General features: G+C 38.5%; 7 protein-coding genes across 7 annotated transcripts; 4 read left to right on the top strand and 3 right to left on the bottom strand.

Moving 5' to 3' along the window:
• Nucleotides 1-59: 59 nt before the first annotated feature.
• eIF3s10 (proteasome component region PCI domain-containing protein) lies at nucleotides 60-3418 on the bottom strand (the record flags this gene model as incomplete). Its single annotated transcript, XM_004350134.1, has 2 exons — nucleotides 60-3211; nucleotides 3370-3418. The coding sequence occupies 2 exons, from the start codon at nucleotides 3416-3418 to the stop codon at nucleotides 60-62; spliced, it is 3201 nt and encodes a 1066-aa protein (XP_004350184.1).
• Nucleotides 3419-3854: 436 nt separating this feature from the next.
• eIF3s6ip (proteasome component region PCI domain-containing protein) lies at nucleotides 3855-5967 on the top strand (the record flags this gene model as incomplete). Its single annotated transcript, XM_004350133.1, has 4 exons — nucleotides 3855-4446; nucleotides 4535-4895; nucleotides 4977-5127; nucleotides 5221-5967. The coding sequence occupies 4 exons, from the start codon at nucleotides 3855-3857 to the stop codon at nucleotides 5965-5967; spliced, it is 1851 nt and encodes a 616-aa protein (XP_004350183.1).
• A 294-nt stretch (nucleotides 5968-6261) lies between these two features.
• DFA_11239 (UPF0553 family protein) lies at nucleotides 6262-7313 on the bottom strand (the record flags this gene model as incomplete). Its single annotated transcript, XM_004350132.1, has 2 exons — nucleotides 6262-6708; nucleotides 6783-7313. The coding sequence occupies 2 exons, from the start codon at nucleotides 7311-7313 to the stop codon at nucleotides 6262-6264; spliced, it is 978 nt and encodes a 325-aa protein (XP_004350182.1).
• A 983-nt stretch (nucleotides 7314-8296) lies between these two features.
• On the top strand, nucleotides 8297-10004 carry alfA (alpha-fucosidase; the record flags this gene model as incomplete). Its single annotated transcript, XM_004350131.1, has 4 exons — nucleotides 8297-8419; nucleotides 8540-8710; nucleotides 8806-9203; nucleotides 9290-10004. 4 exons carry the CDS (start codon nucleotides 8297-8299, stop codon nucleotides 10002-10004), a joined length of 1407 nt encoding a protein of 468 aa, XP_004350181.1.
• Nucleotides 10005-10187: 183 nt separating this feature from the next.
• DFA_11237 (putative CCR4-NOT complex subunit 10) lies at nucleotides 10188-13149 on the bottom strand (the record flags this gene model as incomplete). Its single annotated transcript, XM_004350130.1, has 3 exons — nucleotides 10188-11091; nucleotides 11181-12037; nucleotides 12121-13149. 3 exons carry the CDS (start codon nucleotides 13147-13149, stop codon nucleotides 10188-10190), a joined length of 2790 nt encoding a protein of 929 aa, XP_004350180.1.
• Nucleotides 13150-13459: 310 nt separating this feature from the next.
• taf7 (transcription initiation factor TFIID subunit) lies at nucleotides 13460-15784 on the top strand (the record flags this gene model as incomplete). Its single annotated transcript, XM_004350129.1, has 2 exons — nucleotides 13460-14029; nucleotides 14111-15784. The coding sequence occupies 2 exons, from the start codon at nucleotides 13460-13462 to the stop codon at nucleotides 15782-15784; spliced, it is 2244 nt and encodes a 747-aa protein (XP_004350179.1).
• A 246-nt stretch (nucleotides 15785-16030) lies between these two features.
• On the top strand, nucleotides 16031-18548 carry cog5 (oligomeric Golgi complex component; the record flags this gene model as incomplete). The annotated part of the gene is made up of 4 exons (XM_004350128.1): nucleotides 16031-16279; nucleotides 16346-16646; nucleotides 16740-18439; nucleotides 18492-18548. The coding sequence occupies 4 exons, from the start codon at nucleotides 16031-16033 to the stop codon at nucleotides 18546-18548; spliced, it is 2307 nt and encodes a 768-aa protein (XP_004350178.1).
• Nucleotides 18549-18677: the final 129 nt, after the last annotated feature.

Genomic DNA, 18677 nt, shown 5'->3' with positions numbered 1-18677 from the left:
GAGGAAATCTTTGTATAGTCGTTGATCTTGATCTTTGATTCATCTTTTTGAGTAAATGTTTACTTTCTCTTTCCAACAATGGTCCATCCATCGTCATCCTTTTGGTTCTTGACTGGTGGCTTATTGGCGTTGTTGTTGTTGTCTCTTGGGGCACCAAAGTCTCTACGTGGAGCATCACCACCGAAACCACCATCTCTACGTGGACCGTCACGTGGACCGTCACGTGGACCGTCACGTGGACCATCACGAGGACCATCACGTGGGCCATCACGTGGACCGTCACGTGGGGCATCACGACCCCATCTACCACCATCGTCGTCTCTACGTGGAGCATCACCACCGAAACCACCATCTCTACGTGGACCGTCACGTGGACCGTCACGTGGACCACCGAAACCATCTCTACGTGGGGCATCACCACCGAAACCACCATCGTTACGTGGGGCATCACGACCCCATCTACCACCATCGTCGTCTCTACGTGGAGCATCACCACCGAAACCACCATCTCTACGTGGACCGTCACGTGGACCACCGAAACCATCTCTACGTGGGGCATCACCACCGAAACCACCATCTCTACGTGGAGCATCACCACCGAAACCACCGTCTCTACGTGGTGGAACGTATCTGTCACCACCGTCGTTACGTGGACCATCACGAGGACCGTCACGAGGACCATCACGTGGAGCATCACGACCCCATCTGCCACCATCGTCGTCTCTACGTGGAGCATCACCACCGAAACCATTATCTCTACGTGGTGGGAATCTGTCACCACCGTCGTCTCTACGTGGTGGGAATCTGTCACCATCGTCTCTACGTGGAGCATCACGACCCCACTTGTCACCATCATTACGAGTGATTTCACGGTTCCACTTGTCGTCGTCACCAAAACCACCAGTTGAAGAGGCAGCTGGGCCATTACCGGCGGCAGCAGCTTCTCTTCTTTCTCTTTCTCTCTTTTGCATAAAGGTCTCGTTCTTGATGAGTTCTTGTCTTTCACGTTCCTCACGTTCCTTGCGTTCTTCTTCTTCCTTGGCACGTTGTCTACGTTCTTCTTCTTCTCTCTTTTGCTTTTCATCTTGAATTCTCTTTTCTTCACGTCTCTTTTCACGGATTTCGGCAAGACGTTGACGTTCGTCGTCGACAAACTTACGGAATCTAGCTTGTTGTTGGGCTTGGAGGGCTGGCAATTGTTCTTGACGGACGGCGAGGACACGCTCGGTAAAGATGGCAATGTCTTCTGTGAGACGGGCAAGACGCATCTTTTCAGAGATGGCACGTTCAAACGATTCACGGTGGTGCTTCTTGGCCTCGGCTTGACGTTGTTCAAAGTATTCCTTGTCTTCCTTGGTCTTGTTGTTGAGTGATTCGTTGTAGATTGGCAATTCTTCGTGACGGAAGGCACGTTCAGTGTACTCGAGCTCCTTGGAGAGGATGGCAACCTTGGCAGCCATGTCGGCCTTGGCCTTGTCGACGTTGGTGATGGTGAGGTTGATGATCTTGTCGGCCTTTTCGGCTTCCTTTTGTTCCTTTTCACGACGTTCCATATCTTCACGCATACGTTGTTGGTCACGCTCAGCCTTTTGGGCGGCGATACGCTCGAGCTCCTCCTCCTCACGTTGACGCTTGATACGTTCTTGTTGCTCGGTGTAGATCTTCTTACGCTCGATAACCTCCTTACGGGCGAGGATACGACGGTGTTCGTCAGAGAGCGAGTTGATGATACGGACATACACTTCACGCTTGTCGCTGACCGACTTGGTGTCCTTCTTTTGCGAGTCGATCATCGAGAGGGCGCGACGGAGACCGCTGGCGAGTCCAGAGAGCTGGTCACCAATCTTGGCGCTGTCAAAGTCATAGTGACCGAAACGGACGACGCCGGCACGATGGTCGATACGGGCACCGACAAGACGCTTCTTGATGGCGTCGAGCAACATCTTTTCAATCTCACGACTCTCAAAGAATGGGACGAGAGCGGCGAATTGGTCGAGACGGACGACTTCGTAGACCTTGGAGGCTTGGATGGCGGTCTTGACAAAGACGGTGCGTTGCATGGCACGGAGATAGACCGAGAGGTTGGTCGAGTTGGCAATGTACTCGAGGACTGGAGCGAGTGTCTTGGCCATGACGAGTGGCGAGCCTGGACGTTCCTCGAGGTGTTCGTACAAGTCGACGAGCTCTGGTTGGCTGCTGGTTCCGACGAGACGCTTGACGTCCGACAAGAAAGCATCACGCTTTGGGAAGGCTGGGAGACCGAGCAAAGCAGCAAGGTTGGTGTTACGTTGAGCTTGGCTGTCAAAATGCAACAATGACTTGGTCGATGATGTCTCGTTGAGTGGCGAGGACAAGGCAGCGACGAGCAACACACTTCCATAGGCTTCCGAATCCTCGTTGGCAAAGGTAGTATTGTAGGACTTGTTGTAAAAGAGATGCTTGTACAAGGCGTAGGCATGGAGCAAATGAGAGCCAGACACCCAGTAGATTTGAGCAAGCTTTTGGTAGTAGTTGGCCAATACGTTTGGCTTGGGCTTGGCAAGCATACCAAACAAAGTATTGATGTCTTCTACGGCACGGAAAGCCTCTTGCCAGAGATTCATAGAGATGGCGGTATTGAGTTGACCGAAACGGGCGTCAACGTGAGCATAGACAGTTTCGGGGGTGAGGTAGGTGTTTTGACTCTTGAGCAAGTTCTCGACGTGGGAACGCATGATCTCGTCCAAACGGTACATCTCCTTCTTACGGTCGTACTTGGCGATAAAGGCAAAGGCTTGGGTGGTGTACTTGAGGTACAACACTTCGAGCTTGGGGTACTTGAGAATATCGACAATGATTTGGAAACAGTCAGACATGAGACGGAGGACTGGGGCGAGACGCTCGTCGACGGCACCTTCAGCAACTGGTAATGGGTTCTCGGCAACCTCCTTGTTGGTTTGCTCGAGCTTGGCTTCGACCAAAGACACCAACAAACGGATAATGTTGTCGAGTGGAGTGTAGTTGTACTCCTTTTGGGCAGTCAAACTACCACGATATTGATGCAAACCATCCTTGATGTAAAGAATCTGTTCATTGTTGATTGGAATCTCTACAGCCAACTTGATGTAAAGTGACATCACATTCTCCAAAGATGCGTGCCATACATTACGGAACAACAACAAATCTCTAATTGTATCAAGAGCTTGTGTGATTTGTCCCATTTGTACCAAATCTAAAAAGTAAAAGTAAATCAAAATGATTAGTAAACATATTACATCCTACATATAAATCTATATATCTATATCTATCTCTATATCTATATCTATGTATTTGTAGAGTAGAGAATAGAGATTGATTATATTTTGATCAGTTGATTAATGTTTTACATACCATTGGCTTTAGTGAGACATTGCTCATTTAATATCAAATATTGTGACATTTTACTACTCTATCTAGATAGATATAAAACTATGATGTTATATAAATACTTTATAAGAGTGAGAGTAAGTAAAGATGATAATGATTGTGAGTTCACAAAGAATCGTAAGGTTAGGGCGTGAGGATAGGAGACGTCTCCCTCGTCTCATTTGTTTTTGAAGTTTTTTTTGTAATTTTTTTTTAATTTTTTTCTCAGCTCTGCGCATGATCGTTTTTGTGACAGAGAGTGAAGTCAAGAAGCGCCGCCCCTTATACTTCTTCTTTATCTCTTTTACTCTCTCTTATTATTAGTTTTTAACCAGATTAATAAGTAGTAGTTGTGTTTTTGTCGTTCATAACAGATTCACTTCACAACACATAATATAGATAGTTAGTATAGAGACCTAGTAGTGATTTAATTAAAGAAGTTTATAAGAATCAGACACAACCCCCCAAAAATGGAAGGAACTACTACATCATCAACTGCTTCATCTTCAGGCGACCAACAAGGACAACAACGTGGTCAAAAGAAGTACAACAACAACAACAGTGGTCAAAAGAACTACAACAACAAGGGTCAAGGAAACAACCAACAAGGTGGACAAGGCCAAGGACAACGTAGTGGAGGTAAAAACTACAACAACAAGGGTCAACAACAACAAGGTGAAGGACAACAAGGACAACAACAACAAGGTGGTGGTGGTGGTAAGCACAGCCGTAAGCCACCCTCGAATGTCGAGTCATTCCCAATCAACTTGACTCCACAACAACAAATGCAGCTCCACCAACACCAACAATTTGAAGCTCAACAAAAGCTCGGAGGTACCAACTTCCAAGCCAACTTTTTGCCACCAGCTACCGCCCTCTACACACCAGTCATCAACTACATGATCAACTTCCTCAACAACTTCAAGTCACAATCGCATCAAGATATCTTGCTCTCATACGACAACTTTTTCCGTTCATGTGAGCTCTACTATCCAAACTGTGCCCTTCCAACTGTCGATGTCTTTGTTGCTTTGTTGGGTGACAAGATTGATGAAAATAATTGTAAGAAAGAAACAAATAAGTCTAGTGATTACACAAAAGAGACACATCAAACTAATCAAACAATTATTTTTTATTGAATCATTTCTAGTCACTGATAAATTCTTTATCTTGTTGTACAAGGAAATCTACTACCGTTACTACTATGCTCGTGTATCTCAACCAAATATCCATGTTTGTGTTGAATCATGGCAAAACTATGCCCTCATCTTCAACACCCTTTTGGATGCTCAATCACCAGCCGAAGTTGAAATAGATCTTCCAAATGCCTGGGTATGGGATATTGTCGATGAGTTTGTATACCAATATCACACATTTGCAAAGGCCAAGCTTAAAAAGGCCGACGTTGAATTCCTCGCCGAAAATCCAGACATCTGGGATACCACCTCTGTCATTCAATACCTTTATTTGCTCATTAGAAAATCACAAATCTTTGACAGTAACTCTGTTGGGTAAGAAATCTAAATTATACTTATTTAATAATAATAATAGATAGAAACTAACTTTTTATTTCTCTTTTCTTTTTTTTGTAGAAATGAAAATTCAATGGATGATTTCTGTTCACATCCAGTTTATAAAATGTTGGGTTACTATAGTATTATCTGTTTAGTTCGTGTTCAATGTTTATTGGGAGATTATACACTTGCTCTCAAGACTTTGGAACTCATTGATATGGGTAAAAGAGTATGTTGGAAACAAAACACAAAACAAATCAATGACCATTTCTTTTATTTCAAATTTCTAACTTTTTATTTTGTTTCCTTTTTCTATTTTTAGGCAATGTATACATTTGTTACAGCTTGTCATATCACACTTTATTATTATTTAGGATTTGCTTATTTGATGTCCCGTCGTTATAATGAAGCCAACAAGGCACTCAACACCATTCTCATCTCGGTGTCGTCCAAGTCGCGTATCCAAAACTTCCAAAGCGACCACAACCAAAAGAAGATTGACAAGATGTACGCCTTGCTCGCTATCTGCCAATCGTTGAGTCCAAGCAAGATTGACGACAATGTCAGCAGCCACCTCAAGGAGAAGTTTGGCGAGAAGCTTTTGCGTATGCAAAAGGGAGAGATCAGCGTCTACGAAGAGCTCTTCTCGTTTGCCTCACCACGTTGTGTCGGTCCAGTCTCACCGTACATTTCCGGTCTCAACCAAACCGTCTTTGACCCATCCCGTCTCCAACAAGCCCTCTTTATCGAGGAGGTCCAACAACAATCGTTGCTCACCACCATCCGTTCCTACATCACCCTCTACAGCTCCATCTCGATTGCCAAGCTCGCCAGTCTCCTCCAAATGGACGCCACCGAGCTCCGTATCAAGCTCACCTGCTACAAACATAAATTGGTCAACGTTTTGGGCAAGGGCGACCACAACAAATGGACCAATCACAACGATATCGACTTTATCATCGATCAAGATATGATCCACATTGACAACCGTATTCACGCCAAGGAAACCGACTCTTTCATCAATTCTGTTCTCAAATTCGAAGGTGCCTTAAAAACTATTTATTTCTAAACTAAATACCCCCAATCCAAAAGAGTAGTAGTTGTAGTAGATTCATCCAAATCAAACGACCACTCCACACACCCCTGAAAAAACAACAACAACAGCAACAACAACAATCACTTGGTAATAATAACAAATCAATAATCATAATAATAATAATATTAAATTCTCCCAATAATTACCTTGTTGAGAGAATATTAAAAACAAACAAAAAATAAAAAAGAAAAGAAAAAAATTAAAAAAAACAAACAAGTAGTTTGGTTTGTATTGTTAATATTGTTATTTGTATTATTATTTGTTGGTTTAATAGAAAATGGTAAATGTACGATGATGTGGAGGTAAAGTATCAAGCATTGCTTCACCACGACCCCATAACATCCAATCTACTTCGAGTGCCAATAATGAACAATGATTTTTGTTAAAGATGTCTCTCATACGTTCGACGGCTTGAACTGTGACGGCACGGATTTCCAACTCCATCTCTGATCCGACGGCAACCTCCTTTTTAGAGTCTACCAATGCAGACAATTCCTCAGAGTATTGCAATACATTCATATGACGAAGGATCTGTGGAACACGGTAATCTGCAAACATGGTCAAACGATCGATATCTTTGAATTTGCCCAACCCCTTACCTTCATAGGCTCCCCACAAATCACCAACAAAGATTTGTGCTCTCTTGTAAAGGAATATTTGTCTACCCTTGTATATACTTGTATCTCTAAATCCCCAAAAGTATCTTGATACAATCTACAATTTGAAAATAGAAAAGAGTAAGTATGTGATGTGATGTGATCGATTGATTGATTGATTGATTGACATACATCAACTAAAGATGAAGCATTATGATTAGCAGATAGAATCAATTCTTTAATGCTACCTCCAAAATGTTGTGTGAGAGCATCACCAACTTCACGTAATAGTCTACAACGTTCTTCGATGTTTGGTAGTTCACGACCAAACCATTGGTGTAGTGTTGCAGGTGTCACTTGAGAGAGACGTGCTGCGTCAAAGACATGTGCATCCTTTTCAATAGCTTGTTTGAGTCCACGTGCCAAATGATGGTATTCGAGTGATTCGTCAGGCCAAAAGCAATGGTTGAGTGCGTCCATAACGATGATATATTGTGCAGTTGACTCTGAATAGTAGGTCTCGTGATTCGCATCCTTTTGTGTTCTATCAACATCGCAATAGTGGAATTCATTGTCTGCCCAGATCTCCTTATGCTTCTTCTTTTTATTCTCCTCCAAGAACAAATCACACTCCTTTGCGAGTGCATCTTCATTGATCGTTACATGTTTTGATTGATCACTAACATATTTTGTACTACTACGAATTAATTCTAATACATCCATTCTATAAATTCTAAATATCTACTCTACTTCTTCTCCACAGATAGATCTCTATTACAATGAACAACAATCATATGATTCACACGATTCAATCGATCGTATTTTTCATTCACAATTAATTTAATACTGAAAATTCATGAAGGTCGATCAATTTAATTTGAGACATGTATCTATCCCATCTATCTATTCATATATATTTAAATAAGGTAAATATATAATAAATAATACCAATATCATCTCTTACTTCTTTTTTCTTTGGAGATGATCTCATGATGAAAAGATTACATAAATTTTAATATTGGTTCGATTAGATTGGTTGACCCATTTAAAGGTTCAGTTGGATTGCATGATTGAATCACGTCAGGTCTATATAGACATGGATGACCCTGGTAAATCAAGTGGCTTATGATTGGAAGGATGGAATAGAAAAAAGAAACAAGTTGTTGGAAAGCAACCAACCATATCTTTTTCAAAAAGTCTGTTTGCTTTTTTTTTTTATGCTTGGGTAGGAGGGTAGATGACATTAATGCTGAAGAGGGGTAGTAGATCAAAAAGAGACAATTATATCTATTCACACACCAACACATACACACACAATTGACTATCCATGGCTGATGGTTGGATTGTTTCGTATAAAAAAATATCCAAACACACCCCTCATAAATAACACCACCCTCACTCGGACATGTTTTGGTTTGACGATATGGATGTAATGGGCAAGAGTGGTAGGTTGGAAGGTAGGTAGACAATCAACAAGTCAAGTTACCATATTTTGATTTGACAATTTGAATTCAATTTTATTTGATTTAGGATTAAATCTGTTTCTTTTTCTTTTTTGATCGACTCTCCATTTTATCCATCAATCAATCAATTCATTCTATATTCATCATCATTAATAACTGTTCAGTTCATCTTATCTTTTATATATTTTTAATATATTTAATTTATATCTAAACATATTATAACAAACTCTTACATATTAAAAGATGATGAGGCTGGCACTATCAATAATAGTTGCTACATTGTCTCTATCGATTGGTATCTATGCAGCTGATAAAACATATGAACCTACTTGGGCTTCTATAAATAGTCGTCCTTTACCAACTTGGGTTAGTATCCTCCTCCTCCTCCTCCACCTCTAGAATAATCCCCAAATATTATTATTATTCTCCATTCTAATTATTAATATTTTTTTGTAAAATTATTTAATTTAATATCTATCTATTTAGTATGATCAAAGTAAATTTGGTATATTTATCCATTGGGGTGTCTACTCTGTTCCCCATTATGGTTCTGCTCTCCCAGAGTGGTACTGGTATAATTATAACAACCCATCAGAAGATGGTGGTGCAACTCAAAGATTCCATAACACTTCTTTTGGTCCAAATTTCCAATATCAAGTAAGTGACCATTTTAGAATATAAAGTCCTATATCTCTTTTACACATTAATTAACATTCTATCTTTTTGATTTCTATTCTTTATAATCTATTTAGAAATTCGCTGAAAACTTTAATGCTTATATCTTTGACCCAGATCAATGGGCAGATTTATTCAAAAAAGCTGGTGCCAAGTATGTTGTATTAACATCAAAACATCATGAAGGTTTCTGTTTATGGCAAAGTCCACAATCATGGGGTTGGAATAGTGTCGACGTGGGTCCAAACAAAGATTTGGTTGCAATGGTTACCAACTCTGTTAGAAAGGCTGGTCTTAAAATGGGTCTCTATCACTCACTCTATGAATGGTACAATCCAATATATGACGCTGACAAGGCTACCGGTCAACCACCAACTCAATCCAAATATGTCGATGAAATCATGTTACCACAACTCTACGACATTATTCAAAAATATGAACCATCTGTTATTTGGGCTGATGGTGATTGGGAACAGTAAGTTTAAATCAAATTATATAAGTATATACTCTTTATTCAAATATATTAATCATCCATTCTTTTTTTATTTTCTATCTTTTTAGATATTCAGCATACTGGAAGAGTACTGAATTTTTGGCATGGTTGTATACTAATAGTACAGTCAAGGATGAAATTGTAACCAATGATCGTTGGGGTGCTGAATGTCCAATGAAGGATGGTGGATATTTTACACCATACGATAGATACAATCCAGGTAAATCAATTGGTCATAAATGGGAGAACTGTTATACCATTGGTCAAAATTGGGGTTACAATGAAAACGAACCATTCTCTGGATTCCAATCGGCCACCGATATTATCTACCAATTGGTCAGTACTGTCAGTTGTGGTGGTAACTTGTTGCTTGATGTTGGTCCCACTCCAGACGGTCTGATTCCATGGATCATGCAAGAAAGATTACTCCAAATTGGTGCTTGGATGGATGTCAACAATGCTGCCATCTATGATACTATTCCATGGAGAGCTCAAAACGATACTGCCGAAGAACAAATCTGGTATACTACCAATCCAAACACTTTGGATGTCTATTGTATCTCTTTTGTCTGGCCAACCAATGGTATTCTTTCTCTTACCCAGCCACTTGCCTCTTCATCCACCCAGGTATTCCTCCTTGGATGTACTCCATCAACCGCCTGTAACACTCTATCCTATACTGTCAACAAGGCCGGTAGTGGATTCAGCATCAAGTTGCCAAGCCTCCCACCAACAGGTTACCCCAATTATGCCTATGTTTTTGTCTTAAAGAATGTTAAATAATCCTCCAAAAAATAAATAAATAAATAAATATCTCCCATTTAAATTATATATATTTATATTTCTCTCCTCCGTCGTTCGAGAAAATGTTATTTATTTATCCATCTTATTATTCTAAAAGATACTCGTAGATTGGTATGGTTTGTTATTGTCATGATTATTATTATTATTGATGTGTATTTGAATTTAAGAAGAAAATATAATTGGTACCGGTCTTTGTTTTGATAATATTGAAAGTGCGCTTAATTTTCTACCTGCTCTTACTTCTATATACACTTGTAATAATATAAGTTTACCATCGAAATCATTCATCATACTATTATTACTACTACTACTATTATTATTGTTATTATTATTATTATTATTTTGTTTATCATTTAAAATGGTTTCTATACATTTTAATGCATCTTGGATATTATCTTTGACAAGATAGGCAATCGCAAGATTGGTATAGAATATATTTTGATAGTCTGATGTACTGAGTGGAGAGTTTACACTACTTGCAGCACCACCCATTGACAAACCTCCTCCTCCTCCTACAGCTCCACTACTACCAATTGAATCTATGAATTGTGGTGGTAGGAATGAGATTGCTTCATCTGGAGCATTCAACATGATGCATGATTCAGCTGCATATAAATGAGCGTAGAATTTGTGTTTATCGTATTGACCGGTTGGATATTCATTGCAAATAGCCAACATTTCCTTGGAGGCTGTAAGTGACACCACTGGGTTGCAAGTACACAATGCAATGTATGCTTGTGATGACAAAATGGACAACATTAATTCAATGGCGTTTTGGTGGTATAAATCAACTCCCGATGGTATATTATTGGAAGTTGTTGATGGCATAGTAGATGTAGATGATGATGGTGGAGAAGATGTAGTTGATGGATTACTATTATTATTATTTGTACTAGAGGAAGAAGATACAGCAGAGGCAGCAGATTTCTTTGGATTATTTTGATTATTATTATTGATTTTACATTGTTTTAAAACTTTCTTTTGGATGTAATATGAATTTCTTAAACATTTGGCTGCAAATTCCAATGATAATGTACCTAACCTACTTGATTCATCATTTTCATCACTAAATAATTATAAATATAATATATATGATTAATAATTATTATTATTCTATTCTATTCATTCATTTCTTCTTTTATGAATTTGACTTACACTAAAGTTGAATGAACATCACTATCTTCAATTTGTAAACCTTTATGAAGACCTGATTGATTTGGTAATAGGATACGTTTGTTGTATTGATCATCTTTATCAAACACTTGAATCGAGTTTGTTTGATTTGATTTGTCATCCTCTCGACATCTTTGGACATGTGCCATGATACAACATTCAGCCAATCGTAACCAAACCAATGGATTGTTGTGTAAAAGTAAACAAGCTTCTTGAATACATGAAAATGCCAATTCTGGTTTTCCAGTCAACAATAATAATGATCCAGTATTATAAAATATTTCTGTTCTCTTGTCATGTTCAATTGATTTTGGATCAACTGTTATATTTGCTGCCGATGAAGATGAATTATTAGATGATTTGCCATTATTATTATTATTTGAAGGTGTTGTTGAAGTAGTTGTTGGAGTTGAAGATTTTAATGCCTTTGTAAAATAAAATATTGATGATGTATATTTATGTAAATCAAAATGTAAACAACCAAGATTATTAAAATAAATTTGTGGTGTAATATCTTCAATAAATAAATCAACTCCAAATGATAATGGATTAATTTGTTGCTGCTGCAATTGTTGTTGTTGTTGTTGTTGTTGCTGCTGTTGTTGTTGTTGTTGTTGTTTTTGTTGTTTTGAATTCTTTGCTTTTGTCGACGTTGTAGTTGGAGGAGGAGCGACATTTGTTGTAGTTGTAGTTGGAGGAGTAGTTGGTTCATTTGGGGTTTCATTGATACCATCCTTTGAAAGATTTAAAAATTGAACCATCTTGCTTGTATTTGATCCAAGGTTATTATAATAATTTGCTTTTAATAAATGACATGATGGTAATAACTTGTAATTAATCTAAACAAAATAAAAGGATTCAACATATTAATATGTTGGAGACTGACCGATGGATGATAGTTTAGCTAGCTTGGTTTACTTACCTTTACACCTTTTGAAATTGCATTTTTAATTTCTTCTTTGGCAAGATAAAGATAATCATTTGAATTTGAAAGGAGATATAGTTTGGCTTTATAAACATGAATGATGAATCTAAATTCGATTGGTGTCATCATTGTGTTTGCCCAATTTTCAGCAGCAGCAGCAGATGATGATTCAAAAGAGGTAGTAGTAGAAGAAGAAGAGGATGAGAGATTATTATTATTATTATTATTATTATTATTATTATTATTATTATTATTATTATTATTATTATTATTATTATTATTGTCATCGTCATCAATAGTCGGTGGTACATCCTTATTGTTGTAGTATAGATGTGAAAAGCTTTGTTCGAGGTTGAGAAGTACCGAATATGCCTTGTCGTACATTTGCACGGTGATGGCTACATTGATCATCAACAAACAGACACGAATGGCAATATAGTCGTCTAGAAACAACATATTTTGGTAGAGTAATTCTAAATGTTCATATGCAGATCCATGTTGTTTAGTCGCATGTAATAACACAGCTTGATTGTATAAAAGAATGGCTTGTTCACTATCAATTGATGTTGATGATGTTGATGATGATGATGATGATGATGATGATTCAGTTGTAGTTGTAGGAGATGACAATGAAGCAGTTGGTGGAGGTGGAGAGGTAGAGGATGGAGAATCAGTAGCAGCAGATTTGTTTGACTGCTGAGCAGTTAATACTGGTGATGTGTTGGGTGATAGGTCGGATGTTGGAGATGACGATCCGACATCTTTGTCTTTGTCTTTACTGTCTGATTGTTGTTGTTGCTTGTCTTTGACCAATGTAGCTTTATAGAGTGACGATAGTTCGTCGAGTAGTTTAGCAGGGTTGCTGCAACTACGCTGATAGTAATCTGATATCGACAGGTTCATCAACACCTCTTTATTGTTTGTCGTCTTTTGCTTGAGCTCCAAAAACAACTGTGACGCCTTGTCATACTCGGCCTTGTTGAAATGCGTTGCTGCTCTAATCGCCAAGTTCTGTATCTCTTCCATTCTTCTTGGCTATTAGTCAAACTGATCGATCGGATAGAATAGATAAATAAATAAGATAGAGAGAGATAGTATAGGATACAAAGATATCTGAAAGAAGAGTGTTGTTTGTTGAACTTGCAAAAAATGAACATGCAGTTGATGATCATTCAAGGTCGACCTCCACATATAATAATTCAAAAAATTAATTTTCAAAATGTTAAAGCTTCTTGTCTCTTGCATTCTTGATGAATAATAGTTTATTATCTTTTCAAGAAAGAGAGATAGATAGATAGATATACATATACATACATATATCTATCGAAGATATATAATGAATAGTAATAATAACAACAATTCACATCAGAGTGGAGGTGGAGGAGGGGGATACCCATTACAACAATCAACATCTTCAATGTCACTCAATCAGTCACAACAACAAATACAGGGTGGACACCAACCTAATCAATTAATGGGTGTTGGTAGACCACTCAACTGTGAAGATCAGTTGATACTTAGACTGCCACCACAACTCGCAGATAGAGTCAGAAAGATGATCAAGCAGAAACATATAGATACACCAATCGATCTCTCTTTCAAGGATGGGAGACAGGTACAATTCAAGTTTGGTCAAGAAGAGTACAACGCAGCACTACTCGATCTACCATGTGTACTAGAGTCACACAAGACATTGGACAAGAGCTCATACTTTAAGACGGGCGACGTCGGACAGATTATACAAGTGTTTGATAACCATGACCCAAACAATAACAACAATAACAACAATAACAACGAATACCCAACAACTATCGAAGACATACCAAAAGACTTCAAGTCAACAAGTGGTATCACTCCACCAACCAAAGACATTGTAAAAAAGAGATTCATTGAAGCATCTAAAGAGGTATGTATGCTATACAAAGACATAATTTAATTAATATTAAAGATACAATGTATTAACATATGTGTGTGTGTATGTTTGTAGAAAGTATTGGATATTGCAAAGATTGAAGAAGAGGTTATTAGATTAATTAAACCAGGGTATAATGAACAAGAAGAAGCAGAGTTTGTAACGTTGGAAGAGCTGCGTGAGCAGTATGGTACAGAGATGTTTGCAGCGGGGTCGACCGAGACGATCATATTTGAGGAGAGAGCTGATGATCAGGTCGCATTGGACGAGGAGGATAGTGGAGACGATATCGATCACGACGAAGACAATGAGAATGGATTCATGACACTCAAGATCAAGACCAAACCAAATGCAATGACACGACGCGATATTGGAGGGTTTGACGACGACGATTTCGACGATAGACCGTCTCCTCCTCCTCGAAGATTGACGCATACGGGCCCGTCGCCTGGACGTCCTTCATCAATGTCACCACTCGATTCTGAAAAGTCTCCCAGTGGCATCATCAATGCAAACGGTGACTTTATCCCCGTTAAAAAGGAGAGAAAGACACGTAGCGACAAGGGTAAAGAGAGAGTGCCGCATCACCTCAAGGTGGCCAACCAACACCTATACCATGGGAATCAACCAACCACACCGTCGGGTGCACCAACCTCGGCTGCGCCATTGAGTAGTGGTGGCGGACTCAAGATCAAGCTACCATTGTCGTCGCTGACGGGATCAGGCGCAGCAGTCGCTACTATACCCCCACAGTCTCCGTCGATTGGAGATGTACATCTTGATACGGATGGATTCCGTATTCCCGAGGAACGGAGATCGGTCATGTCTCCAGGCACATCTACACAACACAGTTCAAACTCTCCCCTTTCTCCAACAATAATTAGTACTACTAGTACTACAACAACGACATCGACGACATCGGTAGGAGGAGTGGGAGGAGGAGGAGGAGATGAAGAGAGAAGAAAAAAGAGAAAGGAAAAGGAGGGGTCGAGCGAAGACAGACACCGACATCGAAAAGAGAGATCTCCATCAGAAGGTGGTGAACGACGAAAGAAACGTAGAGAAAGAGATCACCGAAGCAGTGGTGGTGACGGTAGTGGTCATGGTCATGGTAGTGGCCATATTGATCAACACGAACCATTCTCACCAACCGATGCATTCACATCTACATCTACACCATCAATCATTGTCAAAATACCCAATTTACATGGAGGTATATCATCACCTCCAACACATCAGCAGCAACACGCTCAAGTATCAACTCCAACACTCCAAGATATTCAAATTCAAATAGATACACCTCCTATTATGCAAGAGGTTTCTTCACCACCACTACAACAACAACAACAACAATATCAACAACAACCACAACCAATTGCAAATATTGTTAATACACCTCCCCCACCACCATTACCAATTACGCCACCATCATTTAATATTGAAACACCACCTTTAATTCAAACATCAACATCCTCAACGACGATGTCATCGAACAACAACAGTGTCGCTGCAGTCGATTCAACAACCTCTATTTTACAATCAGTATCAACTCTTAGAAAACTTCAACAAGAAGCAGATTCACTTAAAAAGAAAATCGAGGATGCTCAAGCAGCCAGTAGTTCCATTCTCAACAAGATCCAACGTGATAGACACCAAGAAAAGATTGACAAGATGGTTGCATCCTATAGTTCTCTATTAAAGGAGATTGAAAGATTAGAAACTTCAATCTCCCAAAATAAATATAGTTAAATTTAACTATAATAAATATATTTATTATATTATGATATTATATTAAAATAGAAATAGGTATATATATATATATGGTAACTATTATAATGTATTAAGATTTTCATGTAAAATTCAACCAAACCATCTTTTGGGAATAATCCGAACTTCAAACAAGTCATTTGCCCAAGCTACCTTAATTTGTGATGGTCAAACCGTTTCAATTTAAATGTGTCAGATTAGAAGAAGAGGAAGAAGAAAGGATAGGACATGAAGAATATAAATGGAGATATCCAACAACCTCATCATGATATAGATAGTAGTAGTGAAGTTGATGGTGGAGGTGGTCATAAATCTATATCAATATTAGAAAGAGATCAGAGTTATCAACAATTTCAAAGTGATGACTTTAACGTTACACATTATACAAGCAATGTATTAAAGATATCATCAATACCTACATCACTTGAGAAGTTATCAATTGGTAAACGTGAAATCACTCAAGAGTTGAATGAAAAGGTATGGCGATAGTAGTAATCTAAAGGAACAATGATGATGATTACTAATATATATATTTCATTTTAGATTACATCAAATTATCAAGACTTGTTTAATCAAGCTATCAATATTAAAGATTTCGATCAAGAGATGAATGAATTACAAGTTGGTCTGCAGAATCTAGAGTCATCGATACAACATATGAAACATGAAATATCCGAACCTTATAATATTGTCAATTCACAGATCACTCAATTGAAACGTGTTCAAGATTCATGTGAATTGTTACGTGTCATCATTCGATACCTACAACAAGTTAAAAAGTTAAAGACTCATCTTCATGATGGTCGTGATCTATCAAAAGCTGCTCAATCTATACATGAAATAAGTATGTAAAAATAGAGTAGAGTAGAAAAATAGAGTAAGAGAATATAGATACAATTTAATGTATTAACTACTTTATACTTTTTATACTTTTTAGATCAATTAAAAAATGAATATGATTTAAAAGGAATTGAAATAGTTGATACACAAACAGAATGGATTAATCAATGTAGAGAACAGATTATTGTAACTTCATCCAATTTAATCATGCAAGGAATGAATTCACAAAATCAATCTGAGGTTGCTAGTTCATTACAGGTGTTTTACAATCTTGGTATATTGGTTGAAAAGGTGAATCAAATCATAAACAATATCACTGAAAAGGTGACAAAAAGTATTAAATTAATGTTAAATGTAAACAAATTGGTAATTGATCAACAACAACAACAACAACAACAACATAATCAACACCAACAACAAAAACAATCAATTTGGACAAAGATTGAAAGTGTAATGGATACATTGTATACATCTTGTATTCAAGTTATTCAATTACAACGTGTATTATCAAAAATTAGAGATCCTTCAACTCATAAAACGTTAATGGATATTATTAAATCATCAAATACAAGTATTCCATCAACATCAAATGGTGGAAATACTACTGTATCTGGATCCCAAGGAGAAAGTATTATAAATACATTTTGGAAATCAATAACAAAAGTATTGGAAACTAATTTATTGGTTGCAGCCAAATCATCGACCATCATTGAAAATACATTTATATTAGAGTATCCAAAGATATCAAGATGTTTTCATGACTTTGCAAAGAGATTGCAAAACTATTGTGATATTCAACAAGGTACGGCTGCTGCAGTTGGTATCACCCAAGACGACCATCACCTATTGTTCAAGGTGATTGGTGTGTTTGAAAAGGGGTATCTAGAGCGAAGCAAGAGCAAGATGATCAATGTGGTTGCATCTCTATTCCCACAAAGCGCATCGTGGTCTGGACGTGGCACAGCACCCATTCTACCAACATCCAAGCAGTTGGTCGATCTATCCCGAACGATTTGGTCAGAGATTGAGGTGATTGTAAACGACGATACTAGTCTGCTGTGCAAGGTAACACGGGTTGTATGTGATATATTGGATTTGTTTGCTGGCAAGATCGAGTCATTGGTACAGACGGGACCGGCAGCACTCGAGTTGATCACAGGGAGTCGTCCAACACAGGCTCAGCTCATCAACTGCAGTCTCTTTAACTGCACGTCGCAGCTGCTCAACTCGGTGCAATCGCTCGTGTCGTCACACACCTCTTTGCCAAGAGAGGCAATCCAGGATATCGACCGATCACTCTTGCGTCTGCGTCAAAGTGCCGACTATATACAATCACCACTCATCGACATATTCCTCAGCGGAGTCGAGCAGATAGCACTCAAGATGCACGGAGAAGATTGGAATATACAAGCAACACCACAGCAAAAGCAATGTTCTGACTATATTGAACACCTCCAACAACACATCACCCACTTTCACACCTTTTATCTCTCCAAATACCAATCCTCCCAATTACTTTCACAGAGCAAGAGAATTGCAGCTCGTATCCTAACTGTATTCCTCAGACATGTATCTCTACTCCGTCCAATGTCTGAAAAGGGGACACTTCGTCTGGCCAATGATCTCACTCATTTGGAATTCTCACTCACTGCATTGGTACCAGAAGGAATCAAAGAGATTGGAGCACCTTACCAGTGGATGAGAAATTATCGTCATTTTATGTTTAAAGATTTTACAGCCAGCTCTGTCCAATCTTCATCACCAGTTGATTTCCATTTACTACCACTTCCAATCATTGTACATAACCTTATAGCTCGATCACCCAAAGACATGTTACTTCCACACCAAGCCCTTAATCTGGGAATCAACAACTATGTCATTGGATGGATGGATGAACATCCACTAGACAGTACCTATATTTTGTTGCTACGAAAGATACTAGATCTCTATGTCCAAACTATCAACAAAAAGGGTGAAAAGGAATATCATTACATGTATCCCATCCTTTTATCAATTGTTAATCATTTTAATCAAT

The sequence above is a fragment of the Cavenderia fasciculata genome (assembly GCF_000203815.1).
Source record: "Cavenderia fasciculata unplaced genomic scaffold Scf_EUAJFUG02HR96I-5, whole genome shotgun sequence".
NCBI lineage: Eukaryota > Evosea > Eumycetozoa > Acytosteliales > Cavenderiaceae > Cavenderia > Cavenderia fasciculata.
This window is presented reverse-complemented; position numbering and strand designations above follow the sequence as displayed.